Source organism: Sus scrofa, chromosome 1 (genome assembly GCF_000003025.6).
Source record: "Sus scrofa isolate TJ Tabasco breed Duroc chromosome 1, Sscrofa11.1, whole genome shotgun sequence".
Taxonomy (NCBI): domain Eukaryota; kingdom Metazoa; phylum Chordata; class Mammalia; order Artiodactyla; family Suidae; genus Sus; species Sus scrofa.
Window position 1 is genome coordinate 272,289,846 of NC_010443.5, and position 14,443 is coordinate 272,304,288.

At 51.5% G+C, this 14,443-nt stretch overlaps 1 protein-coding gene across 1 annotated transcript in view; it reads left to right on the plus strand.

Annotated features, from left to right (window-relative positions):
• Positions 1-14,443, plus strand: part of CFAP77 (cilia and flagella associated protein 77) — a 145,741-nt gene that overhangs the window by 73,265 nt on the left and 58,033 nt on the right. The window contains exons 3-4 of the mRNA XM_021085476.1: positions 12,040-12,139; positions 12,664-12,892. Of these exons, the coding sequence (XP_020941135.1) occupies positions 12,040-12,139; positions 12,664-12,892 (329 nt within the window). The remainder of the gene's footprint in view (positions 1-12,039; positions 12,140-12,663; positions 12,893-14,443) is intronic.

Genomic DNA, 14,443 nt, shown 5'->3' on the forward strand with positions numbered 1-14,443 from the left:
CCTGCAGCATATGGAGCTCCCAGGCCAGGGATCCGATCCGAGCTGCTGTCTCAACCCAAGCTGCAGCTGCGGCAACACCAGATCCCCAACCCACCGTGCCAGGCCAGGGATCGAACCTGTGCCCCAATGCTCCCAAGACGCCCAATCCCACTGCACCACAGTGGGAACACCAATTTTTCTTTTTATGGAAGCAAAATGTATACAAAATAACTAGCCTTTTTTTTTTTTTTTCTTGTCTTTTTGTCTTTTTAGGGCTGTACCCTCGGCATATGGAGGTTCCCAGGCTAGGGGTCGAATTGAAGCTGTAGCCGCCGGCCAGCAACGTGGGATGCAAGCTGCATCTGCAACCTACACCGCAGCTCACGGCAACACCGGATCCTTAACCCACTGAGTGAGGCCAGGGATCGAACCTGCATCCTCATGGATCTTAGTCGGGTTCGTTTTCCACTGAGCCCCAAAGGGAACTCCAAGGTATCAGCCAGTTTTAAAGGACCGATTTGGCAGCAATTAGCACCTTTATAAGACGCCATATGATCACCACCTCTGCTAGTTCCAAACGTGCTCATGACCCTAAAAAGAAACTCTTGGCCACCAGGCAATGACTGCCATTCTCCCTCTCCAGCCACCTTTCTGCTTTCTGTTTCTATGGATTTACCTCTTCTGGATGTTTCATATAAATCAAATCATACAATATGTGGTTTTGTCATCTGACTTCTCTCCCTTAGCATGTTTTCAAGGGTCGTGCATATATGACTTCTTTCCTCTTTATTTATTTATTTATTTATTTTTGTCCTTTTAGAGCCACACCCGTGGCACATGGAGGTTCCCAAGCTAGGGGTCAAATAGGAGCTGTAATCCCCGGCCTACGCCAGAGGCACAGCAATGCTGGATCCAAGCTGTGTCTGCGACCTACACCACAGCTCACAGCAACGCCGGGTCCTCAACCCACGGAGAAAGGCCAAGGAACCCGAAACCTCGTGGTTCCTAGTCGGATGCGTTTCCGCCGCGCCACCGCAGGAACTCCCTGGCTTGCTCAAGCAGGCTCCACGTACACACATCCCCTTTGTTCCTCTTTATGGCTAATATTCTCCTGCATACGGATAGCTCACACTTTTTCCTTTCGTCATTCGACGGACATTTGAATGGTTTCCATCTTTTGGCTCTTGTGAATAATGCTGCTTTGAACCGGCTTGTACAATTGCTCGTTTGAACATCAGTTTTCAGTTCCTTTGGGTCTATGTCTTGGAGTGGAATGGCTGGCTCACAGGGCAATGCTACACTTCATTTTTTGAGGACCCATCAATGGACATATTAATTTTCTAGCCAATTCTCTGTTCATGGAATGGAGACAAAGACACCAAAGGTCCACTCAAAAGAGAGGCTGATGGTGGCCACAGGCTAGTATGTCTGCTTCTTACTAAAAACTTTCCAGGCCCTCTAAGAGCTTCCCAGCAACCCTGAAATGAAACGTTCCAGCAACCCTACCCTCTGGGTACTCCCCTTATACCTATTTTGTAGGTAAGGAAATTGAGGCTCAGAGGTCCAGCACATTGCTCAAGGTCACAGCAGAGCTGAGAAGCCAGCACCGAACTGTAATGTCCCAGGAACTGGCCAAGTGATTGCCATTTGGATCTGGAACGTGACGGGGTGTAGGCTGGCAGCCACGAATCTCTGTCCCTAATTACGCCTGGCCGAGACTGTTAGGAAAAGGAGCCTGACTTGCTCAAGCAGGCTCCAGGTACGCACCTCCAGAGCTGGCCTGCCGGGGGCTGGGATTAACCCCCGCACAGAGGATAACCCACAAAACCCCATGGCAAAGCCCTACGCCTGGCGATTTCTCTCCATCAGGGTTTTCTGTCTTTTCCCCGGTGTCTTCAGAAAATGGCCAGTCGTGCCCGTGGCAGCTGCACTTACTGGGCACCTGCTCTGTGCCTGCCGTGGTCCACGCTGTCACCATCTCCTCCACTCGTCGTAGCCAAAGACTGGGTATAGTTCCCCCTACTTTACAGATCAGGAGTTGGCGGGGAAGATAAACTGAGTGTGTCCTGACCCCATGGGTGTGTCGGACAGCTAGTGTTAACCCGGAGGTCCTGGTTCAAGGACCACGCCTGGAAGCAGGACTCCACCCTCGCCACCTCCCAATGGCAGGGGCACCATTTCTTTTAAGAGCTTCTGCTTTGGCCCAGGAGGAAGTTTCTAGAGTTTCTTCCCTGGGACAATGAGCTGCCTCGTGAGCGTGGCCTGGGTCTGTTCATAATCGCAGATGATATCTCGCCAGTTTTCACTGCTTTAAAAAAAAAAAAAAATCCAAATCGTGGTGTTTGTTCCTTCCAGCCTCTCATGTTTGCCTTTTTCCAGACGCTGTGCGTTTCCTCCTCACCCACCTAAACCTGCCTTTGAGTTACTGGCCCCCCGAGGCCGCGGGCGCAGAGCGAAGCATCCACGCACTTTGCTGCTCGCTGCCTTCTCCAAATGTAATCAAACATCAAGCTAAGTAGCAAATAAATCTCTCGATCTCATAAGCTGCACAGCGAGATCATGTAAATGCAAATGAAGGACCTGGTTTCAAGCTGTCGGGGGAGGGCGGGGGGACCGCCGGGGCCCTGTCGCCGTGACGCCTCACACGGCAAGGGCCATCCATCAGCTGTAGGAACGGTTCTGGCAGCGAGAAGGGGGCCGGGGCTGCCCCAGGGAGGGCGGAGGGACCAGGCAGGGCCCCCGGGGGCGGGGGTGGTGACCGGGCAGGCACAGTGGGGCCTGGAGAGGTGTCCGTACTGCCCCGATTTTCCCTTGGCCTGAGCTGGACTGCCACTCTAGTAACGCTAACAATGACAGCAGTGACAGAGGCCACCGGGTACGGGCTCAACTCCGCGGCCTGGGGAGGTTTTACGGGTGAGGGGAGGGGACCTGAGAAATCAAGTGGCTTGCCCAAGGGCACACGGGAAGGGGCAGAGCCAGGACTCAGCTCTGTGACTTTAACGTGTGGGTTTCTCTTATCGGACCCGACCCAGGGGCGGCCGGCTCAGCCGCCTCGACAAACTGCAGAGTTATGTTGACAGCGAAGAGTCTTAACTTCGACCCTTAGCAGGTGTATAGAAAATAGAAAATTTCGCTTTAACTCTGCCTTTTTAAGTGATCAAGGTAAAATCGCAATCTCCACCCCCCTCCCCACCCAAGGCCCGTCGCTAGCAACATACCATACTTGGGCTGTGCTTCCTTCCAGTATTTTTTTCAATGCATTTTTTTTTTTTTTAACATAGCCGTAACTATAGCCTATGTAACAATGCTGAATCCTGCTTTTTTTTTTTCTTCCCCACTTAACGTTATTTTATATGCCTTTGATCATATATGGATGTGGTCTTTTGGTGGGCGGCTTTTTAGTATCATTACGCGATGTTCAACTGCCACTCACACAACACACACGGTTCAAAGAAGCTGGCTTCTAAGATGCCGCCGGAACCTTTGATGCATAATGCACCTTATTTCACATGATTGTTTATCTGAGGTTCTCATTATGGAAATAAATAAATATCCTCTATGCTAATCATGCTCACAATTTGCATTTATATTGTGCTTTTCATTCGAGGATCTTAAGTTGTTTTACAATAATGAACTCCCCCCTCCGTGAGCAGGACGGCGTGCGTGTGGATGTGTGTGCGTGTGTGGGCAGAGCCGGATACAGATATTTATTTAATAACTGCCAGGCAATAACTGTGGGCTTTCACGGAACTGCGCTTTAATAGGATGCGGGGAAGTGTGTGGAGGCGTTTCAACTGTCAGACAAACAGTCGTGTGGTTCAGGCGCTGGACTGGAGGGTTAATGAGCTACCCTCTCCCGTGGCTGCCAGAAGGTGGGAGTGACTCCTCGACGCAGCTTAGCCTGATGGATGGATGTCTAAGACTGGTCTCGAACCCAGGCACGGGGCTCCCAGGTGGCAAACCTGTGTTGGCAATGACCACCAGCCTGGGTGTCCAGGGTGAGATCCGGTTCAGACCATCCAAAAAGCAAAGCCAGTTGATTTCACCCATTTCTGCCTCTTTGGTGGGAAACGGGGCTTGTTAAGATTTTTACAAAGGATCTTTTTTTTTTTTTTTTTTTTTTGGCTTTTTAGGGCCGCACCCACAGCATATGGAGGTTCCCAGGCTAGGGGTCACATCGGAGCTACAGCTGCCAGCCTACACCACAGCCACAGCAACGCCAGATCCTTAACCCACTGAGCAAGGCCAGGGATCGAACCCCGAAACTTTACGATTCCTAGTCGGATTTGTTTCCACTGCACCACGACGGGAGCACCAAGATTTTTACCAAGGATCTGAAAAGAGAAATGGCTAGACTGGAGGTGCAAGGCTGAGTCATTTCTTTTTTTTTTTTTTTTTCTTTTTTCTGCCACACCCAAAGCATATGTAAGTTCCCAGGCCAGGGATCAAATCCAAGCCAGAGCTGTGACCTACACCGCAGCTTTGGCAACGCCAAATCCTTAACCCAATGCGCCTGGCTAGGGATTGAACTGGTGCCTCCACAGAGACAAGCTGGGTCATTAACCCACAGCGCCACAGTGGGGACCACAGGTCACTTGTTTTGAAGTTGTCTGAGGGGCTTTCCTTCCCGGGTCTCAGGTGACTTCAGAGCAAGGCAGCAGCCTTCCAGAAACGCCACCAGTACTTGCCACCGAAAAGCCTCACTGGTCCTGATGCTGTCAACTGGCTGCTCCGAGGGGGCTTCCGGGCCTGGGGCCACCTGCCCGGCCAGGTTCCCAGTGCGGTTTCCAGGACCTGGTCCTTCACGGTGGGAAGGAGAGGGAGCTGCCGTACAGAAGGACCCCAGAGAATCCGAGGACCCCCTGGGACGGGGAGAGAGATGGTTTTAATTAGAGCTGAGAGATGGGAAATAAGGCATCGAGGGATGACATCTTAATGAGCTTTAATGAAGCTGTCTGCTGATGGGGACAGCTGTCACCCAGAGCTGTATTCCAGCCAAGCCACTTTGCGACGGAGGAAACTCAGAAAAAGGCGCAGTTTGAAAGCAGCTGAGCAGGGCGGGGTGGCCAGACTCGGAGCTGGGATTTTTCTCCCACATTTGCCTCTTGATTCTAACACCTCGATGACAAGGGATTCCGGCTAGGAGACCAGACTTGAACAGCTTCCAATATTTCACAAGTCTCCGTTGTGCAAAGCTCAGGTGTGCCCCTTAAAAGACTTTGAGGGTCTCGCATGAAATGTCTTAGAATTCACCCACAAGAGATGAGACATATGGGCGTTCCCGTGGTGGCTCAGCGGGTTAGGAACCTGACTAGTATCCATGAGGATGCGGTATCAATCCCTGGCCTTACTCAGTGGGTTAAGGACCTGGCGTTGCCCCCAGCTGCAGCATAGATCCCAGAGGCAGCTTGGATCTGGCGTGGCTGTGGCTGCAGGGTAGGCTGGCAGCTGCAGCTCCGATTTGACCTCTAGCCTGGGAATTTCCATATGCCACAGATGTGGCCCTAAAAAAAAAAAAAGAGAGAGAGAGAGAATTGGAAGGAGGGCTTGCATTTAGGGGCCGAAAGGGGTCCCTTGTCCTATCTCTTTCTGGGCCTCAATTTTCCCATCTGTCCTGTGGTGGCAACGTGGCCTGTCTTATTGTGTTATTGGGAGGGGCTTTGCACGTCGGAGTGCTCAATAAATGTCATTCCCTTCCTTTCTTTCTTTTTCCTTTCTTCTTTCTTTCTTCCTTCCTTCTTTTTTCAGCCACACCCGAAGCACATGGAAGTTCCAGGGCCATAGATTTTTTTTTTAATGATTTTTATTTTTTCCATTATAGCCGGTTTACAGTGTTGTGTCAATTTTCTACTGTACAGCAGGGTGACCCAGTCACACATACATATACACATGCTTTTTCTCACATTATCCTCCATCATGCTCCATCATACGTGACTAGATAGAGTTCCCAGTGCTACACAGCAGGATCTCATTGCTTATCTACTCCAAAGGCAATAGTTTTTGTCTCTGAACCCGATTCCCAGTCCATCTGACTCCCTCCCCCTCCCCCCCTCCAAGAGGGCCATAGATTGAATCTGAGCCTCAGCCAGGTCCTTAACATGCTGCACCACAGCAGGAACTCCTTGTTTCTTTCCTTACTTCGTTTTTAGCCACACCCATGGCACGCAGAAGTTCCTGGGCCAGGGATCGAACCCACCCCACAGCAGTGACAGTGCTGGATCCTCAGCCTGCTAAGCCGTCAGGGGGCTCCCTCTCTACGTCTGTAGTGAAGAGAACAAGGCGTTTCTTGGGGATCGCACTGTGGGGAGAGTTTGCTCAGCCTTTACATGGTCGGACAACCATGCCGTCTGCCCCAGGACCTTTGGACATTCCAGCTGAGAGCATCTCTCTTCCTATGCTGGGCTGGAGAGGCAGGCTGCTTGGGGACTTGGGTGGTTGGAGTGGGGTTGTCATGACAAAGCAGGTGGCAGTACTGTCAGTCCTCCTTTTTCCCTGTGTTTCAGTGGCTGATGATCCCACATGTCTATGACAACCAGTTTGCCTGCACCTAGAAGTTCAGGGTCAGGAATTCTCTGAGCACCTGTTTATCAGTCCTTAGCTGGTCCCCCGAGGGGCCCAGAGACCTGCAGATCCCTCCATCAGGCAGCTTTCCTCTGTAGGCTTCTAGAAGGACCCCTCTGGACAAGCCGGGGAAGGAGGCCAGTTCCAGGCCCTCCTGCCTCTGGCTGGACCCTCTCTCTTGCTTCCAGGGAGCTCCTTAGAGAACCCCCTGCACCCCTGTTCTCCCTGAAACCTTCCTCCAGCTGGCTCTTCCCCAAATGCCAATCCAAAATCTGTGTCTTAGGGGTTCCCGCTGTGGTGCAGTGGGTTATGAATCCAACTGCAGTGGCTGGTTGCTGGGGTGGGGAGGTTTAATTCCCAGTCTGGTGCAGAGGATTAACGGATCTGGGCTCAGATTCAACCCCTGGCCCAGGAGTTTCCATGTGCCTCGGGTTCAGCCACACACAAAAAAGACAAAATCTGTATCTTCTTTCCTTTCCAGCCCCGACCCAGGTATGACTAAGCTATCCCATGTTCAGGTCACTTCGGGCCTGCAATGAAACAATGGCTTTTCCCGTAAACCCCAGTGTACACGTCAAATATTGGCCAGTTCCTGGGGCTCTCCGGGGCAGAAGGCTACTTATGTACCCTCTGGGTGTGGAGGGCGCCATGCAAACCAGGCAGATGCACCTGCTCTGCCTGAGCAAAGTGCAGCCTGCAGAGCTAAGACCCGGGCCCAGGAAAAGACGATGGACAGTCCCCGGGAGTTGACACTCAATGCCAAGGGGCAGCAAAGACTATGTGGAGTCAGATGTGGGTTCAGCTCTAGCCTTGGCCGTTCCTTAGCTGTGAGATTTTGGGCAAACAAGGCCCTACAGCTGTCTGGGCTTCCCTTTCCCACCAAAAGCCTGTATGGTTTGTAGGACTGCTTTAAGCATCAGTGGTCGGAGGGTGGCGGAGCCCAGCCCTCAGTTGCCATGATTATGGTGTTTCTGTGGTGAGTGGTGTTGGCATCTGGGGTGGTGACACTTAGTCCATCTCATTGAGCGGCTGGTAATGGGTGAATATGCTGCCCCTCGAGGACACTGAAGCGGGGACACTGAGACACACAACCAAAACCTAAAGGACTAAATTGCCAAGGGTGGAATGCCAAGCACGGGGGTAACTGAGTCCTGGGACAAGCAGGATGGAGGGCAAGGTCAAGGTCAGGAGCCCTCCCGCCACTGGAGCAGGTTTCTCAAGCCGAGAGGAAACAGGCCCCGGGGGTCCTTGGGGTTTCCTGCAAGTGGCCCTGTCTGAGCCTTTGGTGAGACTGGCCCAGAGGAAAGGAGGTCCAGTGGCCAGGGCAGAAGGCTGAGTCTGCTTCTCGGCCGAATTTGGGGGTGGGGGGTGGAGGGCTTCTGCTTCATTCCACTGGGCAGTACTCCAGTCTGGAAAAGTCAGAAAAGATAAGAAAACCAACATCAGAGTCCCCGCTGTGATGCAGCGGAAACGAACTTGACTAGTATCCATGAGGACGCAGGTTCGATCCCTGGCCTCACTCAGTGGGTCAAGGATCCAGCATTGCCTTGAGCTGTGGTGTAGGTCACAGACTTGGCTCAAGGGCAAAATCGCTCCTCGTTGAGAAGCACTGCTGTAGAATAGTCTACGGAATGAATGGATATGGCATCACCTTTTCATCCTTCTGGGATGGCCTTTCGGGTTGTTTCCAGTGCTTGGCTAGCACAAATGGAGCTGCTATGAGCTCTCTCAGACACCTCTTTGGGTGGACACGGGCACTCATCTCCATTGGGTGTCCAGGAGGGAATCACTGGGTTATTCACAGGTGTGTGTTCAGCTGTACTAGATACTGCTAAGCAGTTTTCCGCCGAGGTTGTACAAATTTACACTCCCACCAAGTACACAAGTGTTCCAGTAACTTTACCAATAGCCCTGAGTTTTAATTTTGCATTTCTCTGAGGTTGAGCACCTTGACATGTGGATCTTGGGCTACTTGGACATCCTCTTAACAAAGTACCTATCCAAGTCTTTTGCTCATCTTTCCATAGGATCATCTGCTTTTTTCTTATTGCTTTGTAACAGCTCTTTATATATGATGAATGACAGCCCTTTGTCAGATGTATGTATTGCAAATACCTTCTCTCATTCTATAGACTCACACATTTTGAGAGCTAGAGGCAATTGGTGCTCCCCTATCAAATCCTTCAGTGTCCTTGGCTGTCATTACCTGTTCCTTTTAGCAAGACATAAGGACAGAGGGGTATGTGTCTGCTTTGTTCTGGCACAGAACTTGGTGCAGAGGAGGTACAAAGTAAATATTTGTATAATGAAAGAATGAGTGACTCTCCTGTTGGGATGATTTTTGCAGCCTGAGGCTTTTCAGGGTTTAGAGCAGTTGTTGATTCCCAGCAACCCTCACCAGACGGAGGCACTCACCCGCTTCTCCCTCCACCCAGTAGCAGCCACTGGATCTCTCTGTCGTTCCTCTGCCAGCTGGAAGTCCGCCCACCTGCACCTGCCTGGAGGGAGGCAGGGTGTCTCCCAGAGAAGGCACGTTTTAATTAACTTCCCTTGCAGTCACCGGAGAGGCCACATCATTTTCATAAACAAATGAGAAGCCAGAGCTTTGTCTGCAGCTCAGAGTGAATCATGTGGAAGGAATTCAAAACAAACCACCCAGCAGAGGCTCCCACCTGGAAGTCCTAGCTCTCAGGAGTTCCCTGGTGGCCTGGAGGGTTAAGGATCTAGCATTGCAACCGCTGCGCCTTGGGTCCCTGCCATGGGTTTGATCCGGGGCCCTGGAACTTCTGCATGTTGCAGTTGTGGAGAAAAAAAGAAAAGAAAAGAAAAAAAACCCTCCCAACTCTCAAGAAAGTTCAGGGTCTGGGACTTGGGAGGAAAAAAAAGAGGGAGAAAAATGATGAGGCAGCATATAGCAAAGAACTGAGAGTCTCTAAGTCGGCAGTTCCTTCCTTCCTTCCTTCATTCATTCATTCAGTCTCTCTTTACGAGCATCTGTTCTACACTGATTTCTTGAGAAAGAGGAGTGGGAGCTCCCTCTGTGGCACCGTTAATGATCCAGCTTGTCGCCGTAGAGGTGCTGGATGCAGTGTTGCTGCAGCTGTGGCATAGGTCGCAGCTCCAGCTTGGATTCGACTCCTGGCCCAGGAACTTCCATATGCTGAGGGGATGGCTGAAAAAGAAAAAATAAATTAAAAAAAAATAAAATAAAGGACTTTTAAAAAAAGAAAAAGAGGGGTGAGGATAAAGACTCTTTATGGGGCATGTGGGGAATCGCTGTACTTTCTGCTCAATTTGGCCCTGGACCGAAAACTGCTCTGAAAAATAAAGTCTATGACGAAATTTTAAAATGAAAAATAAATCATAAATAAAGTCTATTTTAAAAAACAATCATCCTTAAAAGAAAGAAAGAAAAGAAGGAAGGAAGAGGGAGAAACAGACTGAGCGCACCGTCTCCCGAAGGAGGCGGACAGGAAACTGATTATCACGCCCTTAATGACTTAATTACACTACTTTGTAATCTTTAATGGCTTTACTGAGATGTAATTCACGCAGCATACAATTCGCCCACTTAACCTGTCCCATCCAGTGCTTTCAGCAAATGCGCAGGATTGTGAAAACAACACCACAATCAATTTTAGAACGTTTTCTTCACTCCTCAATCATTCCATTCCCTCTGCATCTCAGCCGTGGGCGACCAGTAATCCACTGTCGGATTCTGTGGATTTGCCTCTTTGGAACATTTCACGTAAATGCAATTATACAACACGTGGTCCTTTGTGACTGGTCTTTTCCCTGTTTTGTCACCGCCCATCCGTATGCTGAAGCAAGTTCTATCGTGTCATTGTCTTCTCCTCCCAATCCGTAGTGGGGTTTTATTATTTTTGTTTTGGTTTGGGTTGTGGTTTTTTCCATATGCTATGGATGTGACCAAAATATGGTCACATCCATAGCATATGGAAATTCCCTGGCCAGGAACTGAATCTGAGCCACAGCTGCAACCTGTGCCAGAGCTGTAGCAACGCTGGATCCTTAACCCACTGTGCAGGGCTAAGGATCGAACAACGGTGCCTTCTCAGGGACCCGAGCTGCTGCAGAGGCAATGCAGGATCCCTAACCTGCTGAGCCACACAGGGAACCCCATTACTGTGTAATTCTAAAAATGCCCTAAAGGTGGCAATCAAGGTGCTATGGTGCCAAATACTAGGATGCTTGTCTGCTGAGAGCAACCCGGGAGGGCGTCCCGGAGGAAGAGGTTTTTCATTTTAGGCATTTATTGAGCACTTGTTATGTGCCACTAGGAAAAAGAAGGCAATAGAAGCCATGGTTCTGGCTGTGTTAATTTATAATCCAGGCGATGTGGCTGGGCGTGGCATTCCTGGAAATTGAGAAGGTCACATGAGCTCTAACCCCTAAATGAACAGAACAGATAGTAAGAGTTACCAGAGCCAGAGGAGCGAGAGGCCACTGTGAGCCCAAAGGGGTCCGGAGAGCCTGAAGAATAAGAACCAGAAAGGGGAGGGCAGGCCAGGAGCAAAAGAGGCTGGAATGCCTACAGACCCTTCAGGGGTGGTGAGGGGTTTATCATGTTTAAATCTCAGGACCCTGTGAGGGAGTCTGGGAGGCCAAGCTGCAGAGGTGGGAGGGGCTGGGGGGTGCAGAGCCTGGACTGCCGGCCAGGGGGAGGGGTTTATTCCAAAGACAGCCAGGAGCCATCCAGATGGTCCCAGATCACCCACCTCTATGTGCCCAGGTCTCTGAGAGCCAGAGAAATGGGGACAGAGATTGGTGGGAAAAGGAGAAAGGTTGAGGCTGGAGCCACCAGACCCTCTGAACAGCCTTGGGTGAGGCCAGCGGGAGCTCACTGCCAGGGGCCCATGGGATTGGGAGAAGCAGCTGCACCCCCTGCCCCCGCCCTGTAAGGTTCACGGTCCACAGGCCAGGGAGCCCACAGACCTGGCTGGTATCACTCTAGCAGGTATCAGAGCTGCAGGTCCAGCCTACGCCACAGCCACAGCAACACTGGATTGGAGCCTCACGAATCCTCATGGTTACTGGTCTGGTTCATTACCGCTGAGCCACTACAGGAACCCCTGAACTAGGTCTTAACGTCCACCTGTGTGGTGCCTCATTTCCAGCACTGGGCAGGCAGATCTGGGCTGGACCCCAACCCAGGGGCTCAGTGCAGAAACTGTAACAGTCCTTCTCTCTCTGATTCGCCTCCTCCTTCGAGGCCTGGGTCCTGCCCACCCCCAGCCAGGTGGGTCCTTCCAACCCTGCTCTCCTCACTCGCCCTGAGCAGGAGCCCAACAGGCAGGTGGGCTTCCCCAAGGGGTGTCTCAACACCCAATAGCCGTTAGCACGCATCTCCGGGAGGGTTCTGCCGTCCACGCTCTGCGGCAATGCAAGCACCCAAGGGCTCCCGCCCCTGACTCTAGTGTAGTAGCCTCGGTCTGAGAGTCTGCTCCTCACCTTTGCGCTCTGCCCTTCCCCCAACAGGCTGAACTTGGGAAGCCTCGGGAAAGAAGCTCCAGTCTACCTGGAATTGATTTTAATTATGGACTCTACATCCGGGGGCTGGACGGAGGGGTCCCTGAAGGTGAGCAACCGTGCCTTGGAGCCTAAGTGACTCCAGCTGCCTACCTAGGCCACTTGGCAGCTGGCCGTGCTCTCAGAAAAGAGTCAAGGGACAGCCCCGCAGCATGATCCCGGGAGAAACCACAGTCCGGGCTTTGCTGAGAAGGTGACGCCCATGTGGGTCCAGGTCTAAGGAGTCAGGGAAATAGCAAGGGCCCCAGACCATGTGCAACCTTGTCCCCAGGCAAGAGGCTGTGCTCTGCATCCCTTGAGCTGCGCGTGTAGACAAGCTCAGGACTAACCCTCTGATCACCCAAAAGAGGTCAAGGCCAGACACACACAGCTCCGTGAAGGAGGCTGAGGTGTCCTCTGAAATCTCTGGGAGTCCTGACCGTCCCTTTCCAGGGGGCCAGGCAGGGCTGTCACACAGCAGGTATCACGTTAATGAGGAGGCTTCGAGCCCCAGTTCCTTGTCAGTCAGATGCCATGGATTGCTTTCCTTCTCGGACTGATGGCCACACCCTGGCTTCCTCTCCCTGCCCTCAGCCATTGGACACTGGAATGTGTTTAAACAGCAGCCCACCTGCCCCCATGAGCTGACCCGGAATTATATCGTCATGAACCGAGGGGCGGTGAAAGCTGGCTTGGTAACTGCCCGGGAGAATTTCAACTACCATCAGCTCAAAGACATCCGCATCAGTGACCAGGATGACCGGCGCCTCAAGAGAGAACCTCCCTCTCTCCCTCCAAATATGACGTTCGGGATCCGGGCACGGTAAGAGGGCTGGCACCCAAGGACCACGGGGTTTGGGGGCTGCTCGCGGCGACTGAATTAGGGAATAATGAGGAGCGTGATTCTGGACTCCAGGGAGGAGCAAGTGATCCAAGCCTCGCCGATCAGCGTATTTCACAAACCACAAGCACTGTGATTGATTCAGAGGCAGACACGTGACCCACGTCCCAACTCTGAAACGTGGTTGCAGGTAATCAGGTCTCTTGACTCAAACTACTTTGATTTTTTTAAGGGGAATTTTGTGGCTCACATGATTGAAAAGCCCAAAGTTAGAGCTTCAGGCATAGTTGGATCTGGGCAATCAAGCAGTGTCATCAGTGTTTGGTCTGCTCTCCATGACTTGGCTGTGCTTCCCAGTTTGGGCTTTGTTCTATGACAAGCTTCTTTCTCACATGGCAAAATCACCAGAAACAGTTCCATTCTAATGCCCTATTCTTTTAGCGACTCCAGGGGGAAGGGTGTGGGAATTACAAAAGCCTTGAGGTTAAGATTCTATAGTTCAATTTCAGTACCATGCCTACCCCTGAGCCAACCACAGGGGTGAGTAAAAATTGTAAAGTATACTGATTGGCCAGTCCTGGGTCACATGTCTGACTCTGCATCAATCACTGAGGCCAGGGGATTCTGATGCTCTGATTGGCCAGGCTTGATCCCTTGCCCCTCATTGGTTGGAATCAGTCTCCATACGCTACAGGGCCTGAGGGTGGGAAAGACGTAAAAATAGGGGTTCTGACCCAGAAGGAGGAGAACAGAGCACAACAGCAGGCAAAAACAACAAATGTCCTGTACAGCAGGGTTTTCTAACCCATACTATGTCACGGCATGAACATTACAAAAATCACTGATATTTGTACATTGCATTGTACACATAAAGAGAAGTGCTCTCTGCCAGCAGTGAGTGACCTGGGGCCTCCAGCTGCCCCAAGTCCCATCTGCGACACCTGTGACTAAGCCGATACCTTGGCCCACCTGTGTGGCAGTGCCCTGTTCTGCCTGCATGCAAGGCCATTGACAATCTATCCCCAGCCTCTTTCACGCCCCCAAACCCACTGTGCCTAGACAGGAACCTTCACCAGTCCTCAAAACCCGAAATGTGGTGCTCCAGGCCCATTGGAAAGTCACTGCTAGGCTGAATTAGTCATCATTCTCTTTTTTTTTTTTTTTTTGTCTTTTCTAGGGCCACATATGGAGTTTGCCAGGCTAGGGGTCTAATTGGAGCTGTAGCCACTGGCCTATGCCAGAGCCACAGAAACAACAGATGCAAGCCACACCTGCGACATACACCATAGTTCATGGCAACACCAGATCCTTAACCCACTGAGTGAGGCCAGGGATCGAACCCGCAACCTCATGGTTCCTAGTCAGATTTGTTAACCACTGAGCCACGATGGGAATGTCTATACATTGTTCTTATCCCACCTTTGAAATAATGCCCAAGTCAGCCTCTCGAGACAAGGCAAGCTTCTCCAAGACCTCCAGTGCAGAGGGACAGAGTCCCTGGCGTGTACCAGATCACTAGACTCGTCCATGCGG